The sequence below is a fragment of the Oncorhynchus keta genome, chromosome 10, assembly GCF_023373465.1.
Source record: "Oncorhynchus keta strain PuntledgeMale-10-30-2019 chromosome 10, Oket_V2, whole genome shotgun sequence".
NCBI classification, from domain to species: Eukaryota; Metazoa; Chordata; class Actinopteri; order Salmoniformes; family Salmonidae; genus Oncorhynchus; species Oncorhynchus keta.
Genome location: NC_068430.1, coordinates 69361058 through 69385767, shown reverse-complemented (window position 1 = coordinate 69385767; position 24710 = coordinate 69361058). Strand labels below are relative to the sequence as shown.

The 24710-nt window shown below is 44.3% G+C and overlaps 1 protein-coding gene across 2 annotated transcripts in view; it reads left to right on the top strand.

Moving 5' to 3' along the window:
- Nucleotides 1-24710, top strand: part of LOC118389324 (VPS10 domain-containing receptor SorCS3-like) — a 221716-nt gene that overhangs the window by 162318 nt on the left and 34688 nt on the right. For both annotated transcript variants that reach the window (XM_052527778.1, XM_052527779.1), the window contains 9 exons: nucleotides 201-319; nucleotides 9917-10006; nucleotides 10536-10719; nucleotides 14284-14426; nucleotides 18918-19020; nucleotides 19847-19923; nucleotides 20143-20234; nucleotides 22428-22535; nucleotides 23035-23152. In XM_052527778.1, coding sequence (XP_052383738.1) covers nucleotides 201-319; nucleotides 9917-10006; nucleotides 10536-10719; nucleotides 14284-14426; nucleotides 18918-19020; nucleotides 19847-19923; nucleotides 20143-20234; nucleotides 22428-22535; nucleotides 23035-23152 — 1034 coding nt within the window. The remainder of the gene's footprint in view (nucleotides 1-200; nucleotides 320-9916; nucleotides 10007-10535; nucleotides 10720-14283; nucleotides 14427-18917; nucleotides 19021-19846; nucleotides 19924-20142; nucleotides 20235-22427; nucleotides 22536-23034; nucleotides 23153-24710) is intronic.

Here is a 24710-nt window from a genome sequence, read left to right as displayed (position 1 = left end):
TCTTACATTATACGCCCAGTCTTATGGCGAAGTCGCACAAAGACAAGTTTGTATCAGGTTAGAAAAACACTAGCATGTAAAAAGAGACTATTCTTATGCACTAAAACACAAGATAAAATGACTAATTATGTAATTTTCCACGATAATCCACAGCTGGATGAATCCAGATCTCCAGTAATCTCTATCTCCTCATCTGGCAGGTATACAGTATGTAACATGCCAGGCTCTCACTTGCTCAGAGGCCAACAGAAACTACCCCTTCCCTGGGTACATCGACATCAGCTCACTGGTGGTCCAAGATGACTATATGTTTATTCAGGTAATGCTCTGTCTGAGAATAATATATTGTACCATATTGTATGTAGACCATGATGCATTGCATAGGATAAGCATCGTTAGCCTTCAATATTATGGGCATTTGTTATGTGTTACGCACAACTTGGTTTGGCTAGGACTGGGAGGGGATTTGCACATTTTACAGCACCACATGCAACAACTGGTTGATCCGCAGGTTTGAGAAAATGGTATGATAAATATTAATATTTATGATTAATTGTTATGTTGACACATTGTATTAACGGCAGTATGTTCTTGATTAGGATAGATATGGGGACCATTGATAATTGTTGATTTTGCCACATTTTGGTACGTTACAGCATTATCCTAAAATGTATTAAATCATTTTTTCCCTCATCAATCTACACACCATAACCCATAATCACAAAGCGAAAACAGGTTTTAAATTGTATTTGAAAATGTATAAAAAAACAAAAACAGATAACTTAAACACATAAGTATTCAGACCCTTTGCCATGAGACTCGACATCGGCCCAGGTGCATCCTGTTTTTATTGATCATCATTGAGATGTTTCTACAACTTGATTGGACTCCACCTGTCGTAAATTCACAGATTAGCAGCACTGTAGTACTATTACACTCAACTGAACGACTTGATTAGTTTAGTGTTAGCTAGCTACATAGCTGTCTTTGTATCCAAGATAATTGTGTAGTTTAGAGTGTGTAGTCTTGGAGTGATTATCTTAATTTACCGAGGTTAGCTAGCCAGCTATTTGTCGTCCTTAACGTAGGAGACTCTGCTAGCTAGCCAACAGCTAACAGCTAACAGCTAGCCAACGTCTACTGAATTGAACTCAACAACCCGGTCGCACTCACAGGTAGTATCACATTTTCATTTCATTTCATTACAGTACAACGGTTTGATTTGTTTGATCGTAGCTAGCTACATAGCTAGCTACATAGCCGTCTTTGTATCAAAGATAATTGTGTAGTCTAGAGCGATTTTCTAGGTTAGCTAGCCAGCTATTGTCATTATTTTAACGCAACGTAACGTAAACAACACTGCTAGCTAGCCAGCTAGCCCCCGAATAGCAGCACTGCAGAAACTATTACACTCAACGGAACGACTTGATTAGTGTAGTGTCAACAACGCAGCTACTGCCAGCTAGCCTACTTCAGCAGTACTGTATCATTTTAATCATTTTAGTCAATAAGATTCTTGCTACGTAAGCTTAACTTTCTGAACATTCAAGACGTGTAGTCCACTTGTCATGCCAATCTCCTTTGCATTAGCGTAGCCTCTTCTGTAGCCTGTCAACTATGTGTCTGTCTATCCCTGTTCTCTCCTCTCTGCACAGACCATACAAACGCTCCACACCGCGTGGCCGCGGCCACCCTGATCTGGTGGTCCCAGCGCGCACGACCCACGTGGAGTTCCAGGTCTCCGGTAGCCTCTGGAACTGCCGATCTGCGGCCAACAAGGCAGAGTTCATCTCAGCCTATGCCTCCCTCCAGTGCCTCTCTTGGCACTGACGGAAACATGGATCACCACAGACAACACTGCTACTCCTACTGCTCTCTCTTCGTCCGCCCACGTGTTCTCGCACACCCCGAGAGCTTCTGGTCAGCGGGGTGGTGGCACCGGGATCCTCATCTCTCCCAAGTGGTCATTCTCTCTTTCTCCCCTCACCCATCTGTCTATCGCCTCCTTTGAATTCCATGCTGTCACAGTTACCAGCCCTTTCAAGCTTAACATCCTTATCATTTATCGCCCTCCAGGTTCCCTCGGAGAGTTCATCAATGAGCTTGATACCTTGATAAGCTCCTTTCCTGAGGACGGCTCACCTCTCACAGTGCTGGGCGACTTTAACCTCCCCACGTCTACCTTTGACTCATTCCTCTCTGCCTCCTTCTTTCCACTCCTCTCCTCTTTTGACCTCACCCTCTCACCTTCCCCCCCTACTCACAAGGCAGGCAATACGCTCGACCTCATCTTTACTAGATGCTGTTCTTCCACTAACCTCATTGCAACTCCCCTCCAAGTCTCCGACCACTACCTTATATCCTTTTCCCTCTCGCTCTCATCTAACACCTCCCACACTGCCCCTACTCAGATGGTATCGCGCCGTCCAAACCTTCGCTCTCTCTCCCCCGCTACTCTCTCCTCTTCCATCCTATCATCTCGTCCCTCTGCTCATACCTTCTCCAACCTATCTCCTGATTCTGCCTCCTCAACCCTCCTCTCCTCCCTTTCTGCATCCTTTGACTCTCTATGTCCCCTATCCTCCAGGCCGGCGCGGTCCTCCCCTCCCGCCCCATGGCTCGACGACTCATTGCGAGCTCACAGAACAGGGCTCCGGGCAGCTGAGCGGAAATGGAGGAAAACTCGCCTCCTGCGGACCTGGCATCCTTTCACTCCCTCCTCTCTACATTTTCCTCCTCTGTCTCTGCTGCTAAAGCCATTTTCTACCACTCTAAATTCCAAGCATCTGCCTCTAACCCTAGGAAGCTCTTTGCCACCTTCTCCTCACTCCTGAATCCTCCTCCCCCCCTCCTCCCTCTCTGCAGATGACTTCGTCAACCATTTTGAAAAGAAGGTCGACGACATCCGATCCTCGTTTGCTAAGTCAAACGGCACCGCTGGTTCTGCTCACACTGCCCTACCCTGTGCTCTGACCTCTTTCTCCTCTCTCTCCAGATGAAATCTCGCGTCTTGTGACGGCCGGCCGCCCAACAACCTGCCCGCTTGACCCTATCCTCCTCTTCTCCAGACCATTTCCGGAGACCTTCTCCCTTACCTCACCTCGCTCATCAACTCATCCCTGACCGCTGGCTACGTCCCTTCCGTCCTCAAGAGAGCGAGAGTTGCACCCCTTCTGAAAAAACCTACACTCAATCCCTCCGATGTCAACAACTACAGACCAGTATCCCTTCTTTCTTTTCTCTCCAAAACTCTTGAACGTGCCGTCCTTGGCCAGCTCTCCCGCTATCTCTCTCTGAATGACCTTCTTGATCCAAATCAGTCAGGTTTCAAGACTAGTCATTCAACTGAGACTGCTCTTCTCTGTATCACGGAGGCACTCCGCACCGCTAAAGCTAACTCTCTCTCCTCTGCTCTCATCCTTCTAGACCTATCGGCTGCCTTCGATACTGTGAACCATCAGATCCTCCTCTCCACCCTCTCCGAGTTGGGCATCTCCGGCGCGGCCCACGCTTGGATTGCGTCCTACCTGACAGGTCGCTCCTACCAGGTGGCGTGGCGAGAATCTGTCTCCTCACCACGCGCTCTCACCACTGGTGTCCCCCAGGGCTCTGTTCTAGGCCCTCTCCTATTCTCGCTATACACCAAGTCACTTGGCTCTGTCATAACCTCACATGGTCTCTCCTATCATTGCTATGCAGACGACACACAATTAATCTTCTCCTTTCCCCCTTCTGATGACCAGGTGGCGAATCGCATCTCTGCATGTCTGGCAGACATATCAGTGTGGATGACGGATCACCACCTCAAGCTGAACCTCGGCAAGACGGAGCTGCTCTTCCTCCCGGGAAGGACTGCCCGTTCCATGATCTCGCCATCACGGTTGACAACTCCATTGTGTCCTCCTCCCAGAGCGCTAAGAACCTTGGCGTGATCCTGGACAACACCCTGTCGTTCTCAACTAACATCAAGGCGGTGGCCCGTTCCTGTAGGTTCATGCTCTACAACATCCGCAGAGTACGACCCTGCCTCACACAGGAAGCGGCGCAGGTCCTAATCCAGGCACTTGTCATCTCCCGTCTGGACTACTGCAACTCGCTGTTGGCTGGGTTCCCTGCCTGTGCCATTAAACCCCTACAACTCATCCAGAACGCCGCAGCCCGTCTGGTGTTCAACCTTCCCAAGTTCTCTCACGTCACCCCGCTCCTCCGCTCTCTCCACTGGCTTCCAGTTGAAGCTCGCATCCGCTACAAGACCATGGTGCTTGCCTACGGAGCTGTGAGGGGAACGGCACCTCAGTACCTCCAGGCTCTGATCAGGCCCTACACCCAAACAAGGGCACTGCGTTCATCCACCTCTGGCCTGCTCGCCTCCCTACCACTGAGGAAGTACAGTTCCCGCTCAGCCCAGTCAAAACTGTTCTCTGCTCTGGCCCCCAATGGTGGAACAAACTCCCTCACGACGCCAGGACAGCGGAGTCAATCACCACCTTCCGGAGACACCTGAAACCCCACCTCTTTAAGGAATACCTAGGATAGGATAAGTAATCCTTCTCACCCCCCTTTAAGATTTAGATGCACTATTGTAAAGTGACTATTCTACTGGATGTCATAAGGTGAATGCACCAATTTGTAAGTCGCTCTGGATAAGAGCGTCTGCTAAATGACTTAAATGTAATGTAAATGTAATGATTGGACATGATTTGGAAAGGCACACACCTGTCTATATAAGGTCCTACAGTTGACAGTGCATGTCAGAGCAAAAAAGAATCAGTGAGGTCAGTTATCCGTAGAGCTCCGAGACAGGATTGTGTTGAGCCACAGGTCTGGGGAAAAGTACTACAAAATGTCTGCAGCATTGAAGGTCCCCAAGAACACAGTGGCCTCCATCATCCTTAAATGGAGGAAGTTTGGAACCACCAAAGTCTCCTTAGAGGTGGCCGCCCGGCCAAACTGAGCAATCGGAGGAGAAAGACCTTGGTGAGGGAGGTGACCAAGAACCTGATGGTCACTCTGACAGAGCCCCAGTGTTCCTCTGTGGAGATGGGAGAACCTTCCAGAAGGACAACCATCTATACAGCACTCCACCAACCAGGCCTTTATATTAGAGTGGCCAGACGGAAGCCACTCCACAGTAAAAGGCACATGGCAGCCCGCTTTGAGTTTGCCAGAATACACCTAAAGGACTCTCAGAACATGAGAAACAAAACAAAAATCTGGCCTGATGAAACCAAGATTGAACTTTTTGGCCTGAATGCCAATCGTCACGTCTCGAGGAAACCTGGCACATCCCTATGGTGAAGCATGGTGGCGGCAGCATGATTCTGTGGGGATGTTTCTCAGCGGCAGGTAGACTAGTCAGGATAGAGGGAAAACCTGCTCCAGAGCCTCAGAAGGGGGGTGAAGGTTCACCTCCAATAGGACAAAAACCTTAAGCACACAGCCAAGACAATGCAGGAGTATGAATAATTATCCTTCCAATCCAATCCAGTCAAGTACAACAAAAAAATTCCATCCAAATTTAACTCAAAAGGCTGTATTTCTATTAGAACATGAGTTAGGGCCAGAAGGTTTTCCAGGTCAGGTCACATGGTCAGGGAAAATTCCTGTTCCTAACTATTTCAATTGGAGCCAAGAGTTTTCCCTTGAGAAAGGGGCTTGACCAGGAAAATTCTAGGATCTAGTATTCTATGTCAGGAGTTCCGGAAAAACTTCCAGCCCTAAAGCTGATTCCTTTGAAAAACTCTGGCGTCTTGTTACAGCCCATGCAGGGCCAAGACCTCTTCAAAGTCAAGTCACATTTTCAGGTAAAATACAGGTTCTACACATGATTGGCTTCATTCTGCCAGAATAATGGAAATTAAGATTTCTGGTATCTTGCAGTGCTTGAGGCATCACGACAGACACGGGTTCGATCCCGTACTGTGTCACTCCCGGCTGTGTCCGAGAGAACCATGAGGCGGATTTTCTTGTCCCATCGCGCTCTAGCAACTCCTGGAGGTGGGCCAGGTGCCTGCACGCTGACTTAAGCCGCCAGTTGTGCGGCGTTTCCAGAAACAGTGGTGTGGCTGGCTTCCGGGTTAAGCTGCAGTGTGTCAAGAAGCAGTGCGGCTTGGCAGGGTCATGTTTCGGAGGACGCATGGCTCTCAACCTTAGCATCTCCTTCGCATCTCCTGAGTCTGTACGGGAGTTGCAGCGACAGGACAAGACTGAACTACCAAAAAATAAGTTCTGTGGTCTAAGAGATCCCTCAACTATGTTTGACCACACTCATACGTTTCCATAATTAAACCCACAAATACTCAACCTAAACCTCCGACCGCATCTTCAATTCAGGGAAACTACAATGTTTTCTCGCGTTGCGTCACAATTGAATGAATTCTATGAAAGTGGGTAAGGAAAAATCAATCATCCAAATATCTTTTTCAGTTCAAAACTCCCTCCCCCTCCCCCTCCCTCCCTCCCTCCCTCCCTCCCTCCCTCCCTCCCTCCCTCCCTCCCTCCCTCCCTCCCTCCCTCCCTCCCTCCCTCCCTCCCTCCCTCCTCCCTCCCTCCAATTGAAGTGCACTTAGAAGCACACTAAGAGGCCTGATTAGTTCTGTAATATGATAATGATCCTATTTCACCTCCCCCATTTCCAACCCAGAAAGCCAGCAGCTTGTTTTGTGGATGAATTCTTGATTAAAGACAGTACTGTGCAGCCGTCTTCATCTGGCCAAGGCTTTCGACTCTGTCAATCACTGTAGTCTTATCGGCAGACTCAACAGCCTTGGTTACTCTAATGACTGCCTTGCCTGGTTCACTAACTACTTCTCAAATAGAGTTCAGTGTGTCAAATCGGATGGCCTGTTGTCCGGACCTCTGGCAGTCTCTATGGGGGTGCCACAGGGTTTAATTCTCGGGCTGACTCTTTTCTCTGTATGTATCAATGATGAAGCTCTTGCTGCTGGTGATTCTTTGGTCCACCTCTATGCAGACGACACCATTCTGTATACTTCTGGCCCTTCTTTGGACACTGTGTTAACAAACCTCCAAACGAGCTTCAATGCCAAACAACATTTCTTCCTTGGCCTCCAACTGCTCTTAAATGCTAGTAAAACTAAATGCATGCTCTTCAACCGATCGCTTCCCGCACCCTCCCGTCCGACTAGCACCACTACTCTGAACAGTTCTGACTTAGAATATGTGGACAACTACAAAAACATAGGTGTCTGGCTCGACTGTAAACTGTCCATTTAGACTCATATTAAGTATCTCCAATCCTAAATTTAATCTAGAATCGGCTTCCTATTTCTCAACAAAGCCTCCTTCACTCATGCTGTCAAATATACCCTCGTAAAACGGACTATCCCTCCGATCCTTGAATTCGGCAAAGTAATTTACAAAATAGCCTCCAACACTCTACTCAGAAAATTGGATGCTGTCTATCACATCTCAGTTTTTTCACCAAAGCCTCATATACTACCCCACCACTGCTCTTGTTGGCTGGTCCTCACTACATATTAATCGCCAAACCCACTGACCCCAGGTCATCTATAAGTCTTTGCTAGGTAAAGCTCTGCCTTATCTCAGCTCACTGGCCTTTGGCCACCTTTCCTTCCAGTTCTCTGCTGCCAATGACTGGAACAAATTGAAAAAAACACTTACACAAGACGGTTGAGCTAACGTAGGCTAATGCGATTAGCAGGAGGTTGTAAGTAACAAGACAATTTCCCAGGACATAGACATATCTAATATTGTCAGAAAGCTTAATTTCTTGTTAATCTAACTGCACTGTTCATTTTACAGTAGCTATTTCAGTGCTCTAATTACAGGTTTCTAGCACTTTCTTCCCTGCTCATGGTGTTTGTACTGCATAGGCTAACAGCAGCTAACAGCTCGAGTGTTTGCTTGCCGAGGCGCTGGTATCATTAAGGATGACTTTCCTAAGACAGGCCACTGAGCATTGCTTGGGAGAGTTAAAGATTTCTCTTGACAGAGAATAATGAGGCTATTGATTGTCCTTACCAGATATTTACCCAAGTCTACCTCCAAAACCACAAAAAGCATCGACAACAGGATGTAAGAGGAGCAGTTTCTGCTGTATGCTAGCCAAGAGATTTTATTGTTATTTTCTCAATAGAAACAACTGTAAATAGGCATTTAAAAACCTCATGCTTCAATGTTCCTCTCTGACAATAAAGTATACAGTGGGACAAAAAAGTATTTAGTCAGCCACCAATTGTACAAGTTCTCCCACTTAAAAAGATGAGAGAGGCCTGTAATGTTCATCATAGGGACACTCCAACTATGACAGACAAAATGAGAAGAAAACAAATCCAGAAAATCACATTGTAGGATTTTTAATGAATTTATTTGCAAATTATGGTGGAAAAGAAGTGTTTGATCAATAATAAAAGTTTGTCTCAAAACTTTGTTATATACCCTTTGTTGGCAATGACAGAGGTCAAACGTTTTCTGTAAGTCTTCACAAGGTTTTCACACACTGTTGCTGGTATTTTGGCCCATTCCTCCATGCAGATCTCCTCTAGAGCAGTGATGTTTTGGGGCTGCTGCTGGGAAACACGGACTTTCAAGATTTTTATGGGATTGAGATTTGGAGACTGGTTAGGCCACTCCCGGACCTTTAAATGCTTCTTACAAAGCGACTCCTTCGTTGCCCGGGCGGTGTGTTTGGGATCATTGTCATGCTGAAAGACCCAGCCCCGTTTCATCTTCAATGCCCTTGCTGATGAAAGGAGGTTTTCGCTAAAAAAATCTCACGATACATGGCCCCATTCATTCTTTCCTTTACACGGATCAGTCGTCCTGGTCCCTTTGCAGAAAAACAGCCCCATAGCATGATGTTTCCACCCCCATGCTTCACAGTAGGTATGGTGTTCTTTGGATGCAACTCAGCATTCGTTGTCCTCCAAACACGACGAGTTGAGTTTTTACCAAAAAGTTATATTTTGGTTTCATCTGACCATATGACATTCTCCCAATCTTCTTCTTGATCATCCAAATGCTCTCTAGCAAACTTCAGACGGGCCTGGACATGTACTGGCTTAAGCAGGGGGACACGTCTGGCACTGCGGGATTTTAGTCCCTGGCGGCGTAGTGTGTTACTGATGGTAGGCTTTGTTACTTTGGTCCCAGCTCTCTGCAGGTCATTCACTAGGTCCCCCCGTGTGGTTCTGGGATTTTTGCTCACCGTTCTTGTGATCATTTTGACCCCACGGGGTGAGATCTTGCGTGGAGCCCCAGATCGAGGGAGATTATCAGTGGTCTTGTAGTCTTCCATTTCCTAATAATTGCTCCCACAGTTGATTTCTTCAAACCAAGCTTCTTATTCAGGCTTCCCAGCCTGGTGTCCTTTGACAGCTCTTTGGTCTTGGCCATAGTGGAGTTTGGAGTGTGACTGTTTGAGGTTGTGGACAGGTGTCTTTTTTACTGATAACAAGTTCAAACAGGTGCCATTAATACAGGTAACGAGTGGAGGATAGAGGAGCCTCTTAAAGAAGGTCAGGTCTGTGAGAGCCAGAAATCTTGCTTGTTTGTAGGTGACCAAATACTTATTTTCCTACCATAATTTGCAAATAAATAAATAAAAAATCCTACAATGTGATTTTCTGGATTTTTTTTCTAATGTTGTGTACCTATGATGAAAATTACAGGCCTCTCATCTTTTTAAGTGGGAGAACTTGCATATTTGGTGGCTGACTAAATACTTTTGTGCCCCACTGTATATCTTTACATCATTAACAATGTCATGCATGTTCACTTGGGTGAGGGTTGCAGCATGAGTAATGATCAATACATTTATGAAGGTTTTAGATTAATCCAAGTAGTTAATTTATGTGATGTGTACTGTAGCATGGACAAATTATACACTTGAACAAAAAGGGAATACTCAGTGTCTTGGCTCAATGTGTTCCAGGTTACTACAGCAGGACAGGCCAGCTACTATGTGTCCTACCAGAGGGATCCATTCCTCAAAATCAAACTGCCGAAATATTCTCTGCCTAAAGTAAGCAACATTCACTTTTACAGTGATACACACATGCCTCCGGATACACAGTTCATGCAGTCGATAAATTATTCAGATTGAATACATTTTTTATTCTTACTTTTCAACTCTGCATTGTTGGGAAAGGGCTCGTAGGTAAGCATTTCACGGTAAAGTCTACACCTGTGGTATACATAGAATGGGACAAATCCAATTTCATTTGAAGTAACTAACAATTTCCCCCCTTGTTTTCTCCCTTCAACAACAGGATTTAGCTCTCAAAATATCTGTAGCACTACTACACAACGATGTGTAGTCTCATAGTGTGTATTCTCACTCTTCTATTGCAGCTGTTAATTTAATTAAAAGACACTATATGTTGTGTGGAGAACATTGGCAGCTATCGTGTTAAATATTCAATACGCACACCAGACCTGATCATGTGACACCCAACACGTACTCAGCGGCATGTTACAACCCCAACCCATAAGATCCGTTATCTCTTTATAAATCCTCAACCCTCTCCAACCATCCCATCCGCTGTCACCAGGACCTCCACATTGTCAGCACAGACGAGCACCAGGTGTTCGCGGCAGTACAGGAGTGGAACCAGAACGACACATACAACCTGTACCTCTCCGACACCCGGGGAATCCTCTTCACCCTGGCCATGGAGAACGTCAAGACCACCCGTGGCCTGGGGGGCAACCAGATGCTGGACCTGTATGAGGTAGGTGTCCTCAGCGTTCTTGTGTGTGTGTGTGTGTGTGTGGGGGGGGTTGTTATAGCCTTGTTAGTAGGTCTCTATGTCATTAAGATTCGTTGCGGATCGTCCCCCCTCCTTTTTCTCCTTCTTTCTCAGGATGAATTCCCGATTTATCACCCAGACACTGGCAGGTGTGATGGAGGGAGGCAGGGGAGTGAGATATGGGTCTGATCTTCAGAGTCAGCAGTCATTAACAATGTTACTACTACTGCTGTTCCTTCTAACATGTGTGTTAATGGTTTACAAAAACGGAATTAGTATTCAAATGAATGGTCATACCCAGTGGGTAAAACTGGTTAAAGTTACACCAATCCAGTTTTGTATGATGTTGTTTTAACTAGTTTAACCCTTTGGGTATACATGCATGTTCTTGTCACAAACTATTGTAAACTGAAGTTATGCTGTATGTATCACTTTAAAGTTTATCTTCATTCTTTTTTTCTTTTTTTTAAGAAGCAGACTTTTGCTCTGAGTTCCTCTGAAAAAGACTGTAGATATAACTCTGACCAAAGTACTTTGTAGGAGTCCCAAGTATTGTTGTAACAAACCCTGGAGTGTTGGGCTTCAGAAGGCCAATGGCCTCAAAGACTGAGTGAGGAATCATTCACTAAGTACTTTGAGCTCAACAGGGAACAGAGAGACTGAGTGAACGCAACAGGCTTTTACTCTTCTCCTTGGATTGTCAAATAATGAATTGCCTTTCGTCAGTATTCTCTCACTTTCTCTTTCTCAGTCTTTCTCTCTCACAAATCAATTATTTTATTCACTTGAATAAAAAAAATTTTTCCCCACTTTAGACTGATGGGAGTAACTTGAGTGTCAGTTGGATTCAATCTGGACAATCTTCCCTTCAATCAAAAAGTTTTTCTCTAACTCCCAGTTGAGTTAATCAGCCACTTAGTGTTAGGTTTTTTGATTAAATCCATCTCCCAGAGGTATGAACTTCCACATTGAATATTACAGAATATCCTAACTTGCCTAACACAATTAATACTCAGAGTGGTAGGCCTACAAATCAACAACAGCCCAATTATGAACTACCTGATTCCCACCTTACTCAGAGCTATACATACCTGTAGCATTTGAATGAGTGACTGGTACAGTAGGAGGGAGAGAAGAAGAGACAGAGGGCTGGAGGGAGGGAAGGATAGCTAGATGATTTAGGTAATGTAATGGTTATGATGATGATGCTCCTTTCTGTTAGCCTAGCATTGTGTGAGTGTGTGTATTAGCTCTCTGACAACTCTCTTAACCCCTCCCTCCATTTCCCCCCTATTCGGAGCCTCTGATTCCCTGATTCAGCAGTGGATCCATAGTTCTAATATATCGCGGAAAGCTTCATTAATGCATATTGAGAGATTGTAAAAGGCTGTCTGCAGGGAGACCGAGTGCATGTACTGGGGGAAGTCTGGTATCTCAGTGATCGTTTATCATACTAGTCTCTACTGTGCTGAACGTTGTTGTGTTTTTTGTTTTGTCTTTGTAGATGGATCCACATGCATTCATCAGTCTATATTTAATATTACTGTCGGGACGATAGATAACTACCGCTGTGATTGACAAGTCTGGTCAGGGGAGGGAGGGGGCCCGTCCTGCCCCACTAGCCGTGTCCATCCCGGGTGGACCTTTTTCTATGACCATGTCAAACGTGGTGCCTATTAGTGCCACTTATACTGGTAAGGTGATACAACTGAGGGCCCTCAATGTCTGCTGCAGTATGGGTCTTATTTAAAGCACAGTCGTCAGGTTTACCCCCATCGCACTTCCATCCTGGATGGGTTATCACAGGAAGACAGTTTGACTAAGGAGGCAAGGAGCCATGACACTCTCTCTCTCTCTCTCTCTCTCTCTCACACTTTGTGAGTGGGTGTCTCGTGTATGTGAAAGTTTATCAGTTTTAACGTCCAGCGTTGTAATGTAGTCACAACAGTGGTGGGCAGTTGATCGCGACGCAATTCAAGGGAGATAATTGAAGGAAAAGGAGACTGGTTTGTGACCAGTCTGATGTCTGTCAGCATAGCCGTGGCAAGATATTTGGGGTTTGGGGGTGCTGAGAACTTTTTGTCGACTGTGGGGTTGTGGGGATTATTTTTGCCTGCGCTACAGACAGCTATAGCAGCCAGCTAATACAGTACTATTAAAGGCCCAGTGCACTACTTTTGGGAGAATAAAAAACAATATATATAATTATAATTTCCCCGCGCTACAGACAGCTACATCAGTCCGCTAATACGGGACTACTAAAGGCTCAGTGCACTACTTTTGTGGAAAAATCCAATTTTATATATATATATACAGTATATATACACTACCGGTCAAACGTTTTAGAACATCTACTCATTCAAGGGTTTTTCTTTATTTTTACTATTTTCTACATTATAGAATAATAGTGAAGACATCAAAACTATGAAATAGCACATATGGAATGCAGAGGATAATTTAATTTGAGATACCAGCCTCAGAAATTCCAGTAGAAATAAATGCTTCACAGAGTTCAAGTAACAGACACATCTCAACATCAACTGTTCAGAGGAGACTGTGTGAATCAGGCCATCATGGTTGAATTGCTGCAAAGAAACCCCTACTAAAGGACACCAATAAGAAGAAAATACTTGCTTGGGCCAAGTAAAATGAGCAATGGACATTAAACTGGTGAAAATTTGTCCTTTGGCCTGGAGTCCAAATTGGCGATTTTTGGTTCCAACCACCGTGTCTTTGTGAGACGCGGTGTGTGTGAACGGATGATCTCTGCATGTGTATTTCCCACCATACAGCATGGAGGAGGAGGTGATATGGTGTGGGGGTATGGCTACCACAGTATTGCATGCAGGGCTTAGTGGGACTATCATTTGTTTTTCAACAGGACAGTGACCCAACACACCTCCAGGCTGAGTAAGAGCTATTTTACCAAGAAGGAGTGTGATGGAGTGCTGCATCAAATGACCTTGCGTCCACAATCCCCCAACCTCAACCAAATTGAGATGGTTTGGGATGAGTCGGACTGCAGAGTTAAGGAAAAGCAGCCAACAAGTGCTCAGCATGTGTGGGAACTCCTTCAAGACTGTTGGAAAATAATTCCAGGTGAAGCTGGTTGAGAGAATACCAAGATTGTGCAAAGCTGTCATCAAGGCAAATGGTGGCTATTTGAAGAATATATTTTACTTGTTTAACACTTTTTTTCTTACTACGTAATTCCATATGTGTTATTTCATAGTTTTGATGTCTTCACTATTATTCTACAATGTAGAAAATAGTAAAAAAATAAAGTAAAAACCCTTGAATGAGTATATGTTCTAAAGTTTTTGACGGGTAGTATATATATTTGTATTAGTATATATATATATTTTTTCTGGGTGGTTGCAGCACCCTCAACACCCCTACTTCCCGTAGCTATGTCTGTCAGGGGGCATTTTGGGTACTGTTTAGTGCTTGAAAAATATATTTAAGAAAATCATGTAATCTGTTTTGGTGGTTGGATTTGGCTAGTTTTAGTGTCTGTTTTCGAATTTGTTCTCTATTTCTCCCTAGGTAGCAGGTATCAAAGGCATGCTGATCGCAAACAGGAGGCTAGACAACCAGGTGAAGACCTACATCACCTACAACAAGGGTCGTGATTGGCGGTTACTACAGGCCCCGGCGACAGACCTGGCTGGCAACGACATCCACTGTATACTGGTGAGTTATACTGAAGCTAACAGGGAAGGCTCATCGTTGTGGTGATCATACATGATCTAAGACTGCCTGAACTCTTTCATGTGCTTTCCTAGACCCAGATTAAACCTAGTCCAGGAGATTAAAAACACATACCCAATAGATAATCTCCAATGACAGTTTATTTTAATCCAGGAATATGTGTTCAGTTCCCTTCAAGTTATGTACATCAATGATAACAGTCGTGTTACATCACACACTCAAGGGAGTTTGCTTACTCATCTTAACTGAAAGGGAATTACTTTACGTAATCACATTTAAGCTATGATATCAAGATGAACTGTGTACACACTCCTTGTCATCTACAGTTCTTATTATTTTAGGTGCCCTATCTCTCCTTTCATCCCACGTAAAGGATGACTATGTAGACAAATAGGGGCGGCAGCATAGCCTAGTGGTTAGAGCGTTGGACTAGTAACCGGAAGGTTGCGAGTTCAAACCCCCGAGCTGACAAGGTACAAATCGTCGTTCTGCCCCTGAACAGGCAGTTAACCCACTGTTCCCAGGCCGTCATTGAAAATAAGAATATGTTCTTAACTGACTTGCCTAAAGGTAAAAAAAAATAAAAATAACTGTGAGACATTAGCAGTAAGTGTTCGTACTGTTTCAAAGCCAAGGGAGGCAATTGTGGGGGCTGTGCGCTGAGTGGGCGACAGGTTGAATATGATTGTGCATTTATGTGATATTTTAATTACAGATTATATTTGATTACCCTGTTAAATCCCATTGCCCTTGGTGTCCTTACAGCAATGTCATACTATGAATTGGCAAAGATGAAAGAGCAATTTCTTTTTTTTTGGGGGGCTCTTTGAACAGATATAATTGACTTTTGTTGTCGGCTCGCCCCTGACACTTGTTTCATTACTTTCTTTTTTATTTAACCTTTTTTTTTAACTAAGAAAGTCAGTTAAGAACAAATTCTTATTTACAATGACGAGGGCTGGGTACATTTAAAAATATATATATATAAGACAAAACACACATCACGACAAGAGAGACACCACAACGCTAAAGAAAGAGGGACCAAAGACAACAATATAACATGGCAGCAACACATAACAACACAGGATGGTAGCAACACAACATGACAACAACATGGTAGCTACACAACATGGCAGCAGCACTACATGGATGCAGCACAAAACATGTTGCAAACATTATTGGGCACAGACAGCAGCATAAAGGGCAGGAAGGTAGAGACAGCAATCCATCACACAAAGCAGCGACAACTGTCAATAAGAGTGTCCATGACTGATTCTTTGAATGAAGAGATTGAGATAAAACTGTCCAGTTTGCGTGTTTGTTGCAGCTCGTTCCAGTCGCTAGCTGCAGCGAACTGAAAAGACAAGTGACCCAGGGATATGTGTGCTTTGGGAACCTTTAACAGAGTGTGACTGGCGGAACGGGTGTTGTATGTGGAGGATGAGGGCTGCAGTAAATATCTCAGATAGGGGGGGAGTGAGGCCTAAGAGGGTTATATAAATAAGCATCAACCAGTAGGTCTTGTGACGGGTATACAGAGATTACCAGTTTACAGGGGAGTATAGAGTGCAGTGATGTGTTCTATAAAGGGCATTGGTGGCAAATCTGATGAGAGCAACTTTACCTGTCGATCTATAAATTATGTCTCCGTAATCTAGCAAAGGTAGGATGGTCATATGAATCAGGGTTATTTTTCAGCTGGGGTGAAAGAGGAGCGATGATGATAGAGGAAACCAAGTCTAGATTAAACTTTAGCCTGCAGCTTTGATATGTGCCAAGATATTCTCTCAAGTACTTGTATGAGGTGACTACCTCAAGCTCTAAACCCTCAGAGGTAGTAATCACAACTGTGGGGAGAGGGGCATCCTTCGAACAAAAACACATGACCTTCGTTTTGGAGGTGTTCAGAACAAGATTAAGGTTAGAGAAAGCTTGTTGGACACTAAGAAAGGTTTGTTGTCGAGTGTTTCACACAAAATCCGGTGAGGGGGCAGGTGAGCATAAGACTGTATTAGCTGCATATAAATGGCTGAAAGAGCGTCCCACTGCCTGAGCTATGTTGTTATTGTAAATTGAGAAGAGCATGGGGCCTAGGATCGAGCATTGGGGTGCTCCCTTGGTGACAGGCAGTGGCTGAGACAGCTAACTGTATACACTGCACTCCTTGAGAGAAGTAGTTAGCAAACCAGGCCCACAAGAATGGAATAGTCTACCGTATCAAAAGCTTTGTCCAAGTCAATAAAAATAGCAGCACAGCATTGCTTAGAATCAAGGGCAATAGTGACATCATTGAGGACCTTTAAGGTTGCAAGTGACACATCCATAACCTGAGCAGAAACCAGATTGCATACCAGAGAGAATACTATAGACATCAAGAAAGCCAGTCAGTGGATTATTGTCAAGTTTTTTTCAACACTTTTGATAAACAGGGCAAAATAGAAATAAGCATAAAACAGTTAGGATCAGCTTGATCAACCCCTTTAAATAAAGGACTCGCTGTGGCTGCCTTCAAAGCAATGGGAACCTCCCCCGAGAGGAGAGACAGGTTAAAAAGGTCAGAGATGGGCTTGGCGATTATAGGGTAGAAAGATAAAAATAGAAAGGGTCTAAACCATCTGACTCGGATGTGTTTTTGGGGTCAAGTTTTTAAGGAGCTCCTTTAGCACCTTGGACTCTGACAGCCTGCAAGGAGAAACTTTGTAGTGGGGCGGGGGAGAAAGAGGGAGGAGTATCGGGCCTTGTCGCATTAGTTGGGGTGGGAGATGTGGAAATGTTGGACGGGCAAGGAGGCATGGCTGAGTCAAATCGGAATCCTGACTTAATGAAGTGGTGATTAAAGAGCCATGTGCTTCTTGTCAGTAACAACCACATCATCTGCAATAAGGGAGAAGGCAGCTGTGAGGAGGAGGGTTTATTCTGCAGGTCATTTTCTTTATGGGGGCATGTTTGTTAACAATACCACTGAAAATATCTAAAATCAAGGTCCAAGTGTCTTCAACAGAGGGGGATCAAGCTGATTCTATTCCAATTTACAGAGGTCAGGTCATGAAGTAAGGCTTGCTCATTACATTTTGTTAGCAAGTGTATATGCCCTTGATTCTAAGAACATATTGTACAGCAATTTCAATCAGGTAACATGAATAGAAAGCCGGCAAGAGGTGGTCAGAAGAGGACGGGAGGCCAAAAGTCTGTGTAACCAATAGAGAGAGTCAGAGTCCTGAGTGTGGGAACAAACATAGTCTGTCCCACGGTTGGGCAAACAAGAAAGTTCACAGTCAACAAAGCATGCAGGAGTCATGAGTTAAATAGAAAAATAGCTAAATGCACAAGAAAAAAAATATAACAACTTGGGGCTAGCCATTGTAAGTTCAGAGTCATTTGCCCCAACAGTACGTGTGAGGTGGGGGTACCTGTACCAGACAGGGGAGACAGGCCAGGGCGAACAGATCTCCAGGTAGAATCCAGGCAGCAGTGCAGCAGGTAGTGGGAGTAGATGTCACACCTACTTGGGAGAAGCATTCATTTCTGGAGGCAGATTTCTTGTAGAAAATACCAGTGGATGATCTCTGAACAGTGGGAGGGGGCTTCAAATGCATCTGGATGTAGGTGGGGGAACCTGTGAGACTCCTGCCATTTGTTTGACTTAAAGGCTTTGACACCTCTCACTTCACACCTCAGTGCTCATTGAAGTTGTTTCAGGTCCGTCTCAGTCCCAGGCCAGATGGTCTCTGCTGTTTGTTTGCCAGGGCACTCTCTGTACAGCTTGGAAAGATGAATCATTGGTTGTAATAATCCTTCCAGGAAATGTTGTCCAAAATTAGGTTGTAGGTTTGGAGTTTTGAATCTGGAGTGAAGGTTATGCTGTGGAGGGTAGCATCCTGTATAGGTCCCTGAGAAATAATCCACGTTTGTGTAACTCCAAATCTATCTTTTTTTGTAAAATAAAACATGTTGACAAATGTGAGCGCTCACATGCAGCGTCTCCTTCTCTCTCCCTCTCTCCCTTGACTTAATGATTTTATGTAAAGTCCCTCCCTGTATTAATGACTGATAACGACAATTAAGATAAACCATGGAGAGGCAGTACGTTTTTTTCAGAGTGAGGCTTTGGGAATTTTCTTACTTGTTTAGTTTGATTCATGTTTTGTTAACCAAATATAGTTTGTTGTATAGTTAACTGCCTATGTTAGCATTGCTATTAGAATCTGGTGTAAATGTAACACACTGGTAGACTTCAGAATTCAAAAGATTCTATTAAGCTCTATCTTCAGGCTTTCTGAGATGAAAGCTTAATAAAGACCGCATGGCAGCTTTTCTTTTTCTTATCTAAAGGACCTTCTCTTGAAATCAAAAGCACATGCTTTGTGCACCTTTTAAAGATCAACCCTGTAGTGTTCTATGTAACACTGGGGATTTGATTGACCAGTGTATAATGGCTCCGTCAAATATAATGGACTGTCTGTCATTTCTCAGCCCTTCTGTTCGCTCCATCTCCAACTGCAGACGTCTGAAAACCCCTACCTGTCAGGCAGCATATCAACCAAGGCCTCAGCACCGGGAATCATAGTGGCCACAGGTGAGAGAATACAGAATGAACATTTGATAGATAACATTCGATTAGATTACCTTATTGTCCACTTATGTGAAAATGTATTTGGCTGAATAGAGAGACATCTGTTCAATTTAGGTAATGGTACAAAAGGAGAATAGCTGTCTTTCCTTTCCAGGTCAGTTCTGAAATTGCATTTGATTGTGAATATTATGATGGCTATACAATCCCTAACATTACTGATAGGGATATGCAAGCCCTGCTATAAACAACTCATCTTCAACTGTGTGGGAAAATATTGTATCTTAGCAAAAACCACAAAAATGGCCTACATCCATGAATATGCTTTCTTGATCTCTGTCCTCAAACAATATTTGCCCTGTCCCCTCCTCCTATCCTCAAATCTCTTACTGGATCTGTGAGATCCCTAAGCCACTGTGAGCCTGTATAAATGTATTGAATATGTCCAGAGACACACTATAGTACTTTTGATGTTGTCCTTACTGACATTTTGGTGATACAAAGTCACCCGGTTTATTTAAGTGGGCCAGTGCAGACTGAGGACACAACATATTATGTTTGGTGACCCTGACAAACACGATGCAGCTCAACACTCACGCCTGACACTGAACAGTGGATGGGAGATATCACAAAGGCATCAACAAAGTGGAGAGATATGCTCAGAGATTAACATGTTACATCATTGCTTAAGAAAAACTGAGCAACATCCATCTAAGCATGAATGGTTGTTCTTCTCTGCTCTGCATCTATTCTTCATTGTAATTGACACCATCTTCACATTTTCAGCATCATTTGAATATTTAACTAATGCTTTGTTGCATTTTTATCACAGGGAATATTGGGTCTGACCTGTCGTACAATAACGTTGGAATGTTCATCTCATCTGATGCTGGTAACAACTGGAGACAGGTGAGTTTAGGCTGAATTTGGGGGTAAAAGCTAAGGTATTCTCTTCTCAGGCATTCTAATAATATATTTTAATATTGTAGTTTGGAGAATAAGTATTTTGTACTGCTGTCTCTGCCTTTTGACCAAAAGGTGTTTTGAGACTCAGTATTCAGCTAGATGTGTACAAGGTAATTGTATGTAAATCATATATTATATTGAATTGCCTGTGTGTCCTCTCAGATATTCGAGGAGGAACACAACGTCTGGTTTCTGGATAAAGGAGGAGCCCTTGTCGCTGTGAAACAACCAACCGTCCCCACTAGACATTTACAGTAGGTTTAAATCTAATTCAGTGTTCAGATAAATGTATCTCTGTAAACTGGTTGCTATAACATGTTAGTACTTCTATTGATGTCAAGAAAACTTTTTTAATGTTTATATATGATTAAAGGCAGTATTCAAGGTTTGAACAACTTGCAAAGCACAAACATATGCAATAAAGATACAAACATGTTGTCAAAAAAAACTAAATTGGGGGAAAGTGTTTTTCTTCACCAAGTCCCCCTGTTAGTACTTTTAACACTGACCATTCTATTGTAAATTGGAGCACCCACGTTTTGCCTCAGTTAAGACCAACACAACTGAAACCACATCTCTATTCTTATATCACTTTAGAAAAACATTTAGAAGGTACTTTTAGCACCAAGGTGTGCAGGATTCCTTCCTTCCTGGTTGTGTCTCCTAGATTATTTAAGTGCACTAGTGGAGGAAAGGAACACAGTAGAAGCCCTCATATCAAACCAGGTTTCAAATAGTATTGTTTTCTTTCAGCATTTAATTGAAACATTTAATTGTCTCAGACGGATGGGGTTTGCACTTTTGGGCCAATTTCATTGGAACCATTAGGCCAGGTAACGGGCAGCTAAAGTATTTGAAAGATGGCAAATGCTATTTGAACCCAGGCAAGTGCTGTAGGAACCAATCCCCCCCCCTCTCTCTCTCTCTCTCTGTCTCTCTCTCTGTCTCTGTCTCTGTCTCTTCTCTCTCTCTCTCTCTCTCTCTCTCTCTCTCTCTCTCTCTCTCTCTCTCTCTCTCTCTCTCTCTCTCTCTCTCTCTCTCTCCTCTGTCTCTCCCTCTCCCTCTCTCCTCTCCTCTCCCTCTCCCTCTGTCTCTCTCCCTCTCCCTCTCTCTCTCTCCCTCTCCCTCTCCCTCTCTCCCTCTCTCCCTCCCTCTCCCTCTCCCTCTCCCTCTCCCTCTCCCTCTCCCTCTCCCCTCCCTCCCTCTCCTCTCCGTCTCCGTCTCTGTCTCTGTCTCTGTCTCTGTCTCTGTCTCTCTCTCTCTCTCTCTCTCTGTCTCTGTCTCTGTCTCTGTCTCTCTCTCTCTCTCTATCTCTCTCTCTCTCTGTCTCTCTCTCTGTCTCTGTCTCTGTCTCTGTCTCTGTCTCTGTCTCTGTCTCTGTCTCTGTCTCTCTCTCTCTCTCTGTCTCTGTCTCTCTCTCTCTCTCTGTCTCTGTCTCTGTCTCTGTCTCTGTCTCTCTCTCTCTCTCTCTCTCTGTCTCTGTCTCTGTCTCTGTCTCTGTCTCTGTTCTCTCACTCTCCTCCCAGCTAGTGTAACATTTCCTGACCCTCGTATCCTCCTAATAGAGGCGTATAAATGCTTTGTCTGTTGTCTGAGTTTATAGCCAGATGAATGCATGCTGACTGACGGAGGTTTAGATGGAAGCTGCAACAAGGGGGCTGCTGCTTCTTGCATCCTAGAGCAAGACTGTGCATTGTTGAGTGTTGTTCCCAACCTTGTCACACACAGTACTCCAGTGTTCTCACATCTGAAGTGATGTTGATGAGATGTCAGAATCAATAGAGAACAGGCCTGGAGGATGAAAGTTGGCCAATCTCTTTTTTTATTTATTTATTTGTCTCCCCACACCTCTCCGCCCCTGTTTTGTAGTCGTTAGAACATGAAACAGTTCTATTCTGGTTTGTTTTGTGTGTTGTGTTTTTCCTTCTACATCACTTCACTGTAGACTGTTAGTAAACTCAAGACCTATGACGTTGTTGTTTTCTCTTCAAGTTGTTCTACCTCCACGCTTTGTTGTCAAACACAGTTCTGTTGTTTTATTCTTCTTCTATTCAACAGAACGTTTGTTAACTGTAGTCAATTAGACCCAACCTGAGATTCAGCGACTGACTGTCTATGGAGACGACTCACTCCAATGATCTTCCATGAACCCAGTTGACACACTGTAAATGAGAGCATCAGGGCTCGTATTCAAAGTAGCAATGCTGATTTAGGATCAGATCCCACTGGTCTGTATAATCTCATTCCTTATGATCTAAAAGGTCAAATTGATCCTAGATCAACACTCCAAGTCAGAATTACGAATATGGGCCTTGTTGTTACTGCCAGTCTGAGATGTGAATGGTTGCATCACAAATGACACCCTTTTTCCTAGTAGACTTCAGTACTTTAGACCAGAGCCCTATAGGATTCATTCAATGTGTTATTGTGTTGTGACTCTGTTACAGGATCAGTTTTGATGAGGGGCGGCAGTGGACCAGACACAGCTTCTCCTTGGTGCCTCTGTTTGTGGACGGGATGCTGGTGGAGGCCGGGACAGAGAACCAGATCATGACGTGAGTCGGGACAATAGAGTAATCGAGGGAAGACGCGCCGTGATGAATGATCTATAGACGGGGGATGGCATTCTTTTGTCCTCTGTAGGAAGTCTTAGAGAGATGGAGAAAAGGAGGGATTTAATTTTTCTGTCTTCCATTGCTTTGGGACTCTGTTCCTTTTGGTGAAGGGGATGAGATGGATGAGATGAATTTGTCTCCTTCTCGTTCTCTTGGGAACCCTGTTCCTCTTGGAGGGAAGATATGAGGGGATGGGGAGGAATTTTAATTCAACGAATGCTGATGTCTCGTCTTTATTAACAGACGTTTAAATGGGAGAAAATATTTGATTCATAAGGGTTGTCAGTTTGTTAGCTTAGGACTGATTTCCCCATTTGATTGACATTTAACTAGGAAAATGTAATTACTCATAGACTTAATGTAATTGGTGAAAACTTGTAGCGCTGAAAACCCTTGTCGAGTTATATTAACTTGTGTATCTATCCTTTGGTTTCTCAAGGTTTTTTGGACATTTCAGCCATAGGTCTGAGTGGCAGCTTATCAAGATAGACTACAAGTCCATCTTCAACAGGAAATGTACAGAAGGAGACTATCAGACGTGGCACCTTCACAACAAGGTAAGAGCTCTTAAACAGGGAGTCGGTCCAACTTATCAATATGTGACCTTGTTACCACATAACAATGAATTTACATGGTAGTTAGGCACTGTACATTATTTATAATGACAATACCTGGAGAAAATCAGACCTCTCTGAAATGAAAATGGATGGCCCTTCCTTCAGTAAAATATATTTTTAATGGTAAAAATAAAAAACGTGGCCCTCCCCTATACCCAAAATAATAATAAAAACATAAAGTGGACAGCAGAGAACATGAAAACCATTTAACATCACTCATAGGACAGAACAGAGCCTTTGTATTGCAGTTTTAGAAACCGTTCTTCATTTTATTAGATGGCAAAGTAGCTAGAAAGTTGTGCGTTCAAAGACTACCGTGGACAAGGGTAGCGGTGAAAATATATCAAATAAGCACTGAATGAATCTATAAATTTATTTTGCTTTCCCCAAAAAAAGCCTTTTTATTAACACATTTCATGCAATTCTACATAATTTTACATGACTGGAGATGACTAAGGTATTTTGAAATAGTAAAATAGAGCATGACAGCGAATGAGCGCATGCTGCAGCACTAGAGACGTTTTGATTTCTCTACAGGCTATTGTTAAAAATAGAGGATAGTCCATGTCTGCAACAGTGCTAAAGTTGTCTATCAACTGTAAAAGGTGAGCACAACAGAACCAGTTACAACTGAAGTACATGATCATCAATTCATTTGAGAAAAAGCCGTTAGTTGTTTAACACAGCAAAAATATATATATATTTTGGGAAACTATCATTTTGGGAAACTATCATTTTCTATTTCATTCCATGATATTATCAGGAATCTTGGTAAGACCCAAGTGCAGACTGTGTGAGGGAACAATGTTAATTGTAACAACAGGGGCAGGCAGACAACAGGTCAAGGCAGGCAGGGGTCGATAATCCAGAGGAGAGGCCAAGGTACAGGACGGCAGGCAGGCTCAGGGTCAGGTCAGGCAGGGGTCGATAATCCAGAGTAGAGGCCAAGGTACAGGACGGCAGTCAGGGTCAGGTCAGGCAGGGGTCGATAATAAGGTACAGGACGGCAGGCAGGCTCAGGGTCAGGTCAGGCAGGGGTCGATAATCCAGAGGAGAGGCCAAGGTACAGGACGGCAGGCAGGCTCAGGGTCAGGTCAGGCAGGGGTCGATAATCCAGAGTAGAGGCCAAGGTACAGGACGGCAGTCAGGGTCAGGTCAGGCAGGGGTCGATAATCCAGAGGAGAGGCCAAGGTACAGGACGGCAGGCAGGGTCAGGTCAGGCAGGGGTCGATAATCCAGAGGAGAGGCCAAGGTACAGGACGGCAGGCAGGCTCAGGGTCAGGTCAGGCAGGGGTCGATAATCCAGAGTAGAGGCCAAGGTACAGGACGGCAGGCAGGCTCAGGGTCAGGTCAGGCAGGGGTCGATAATCCAGAGGAGAGGCCAAGGTACAGGACGGCAGGCAGGCTCAGGGTCAGGTCAGGCAGGGGTCGATAATCCAGAGGAGAGGCCAAGGTACAGGACGGCAGGCAGGCTCAGGGTCAGGTCAGGCAGGGGTCG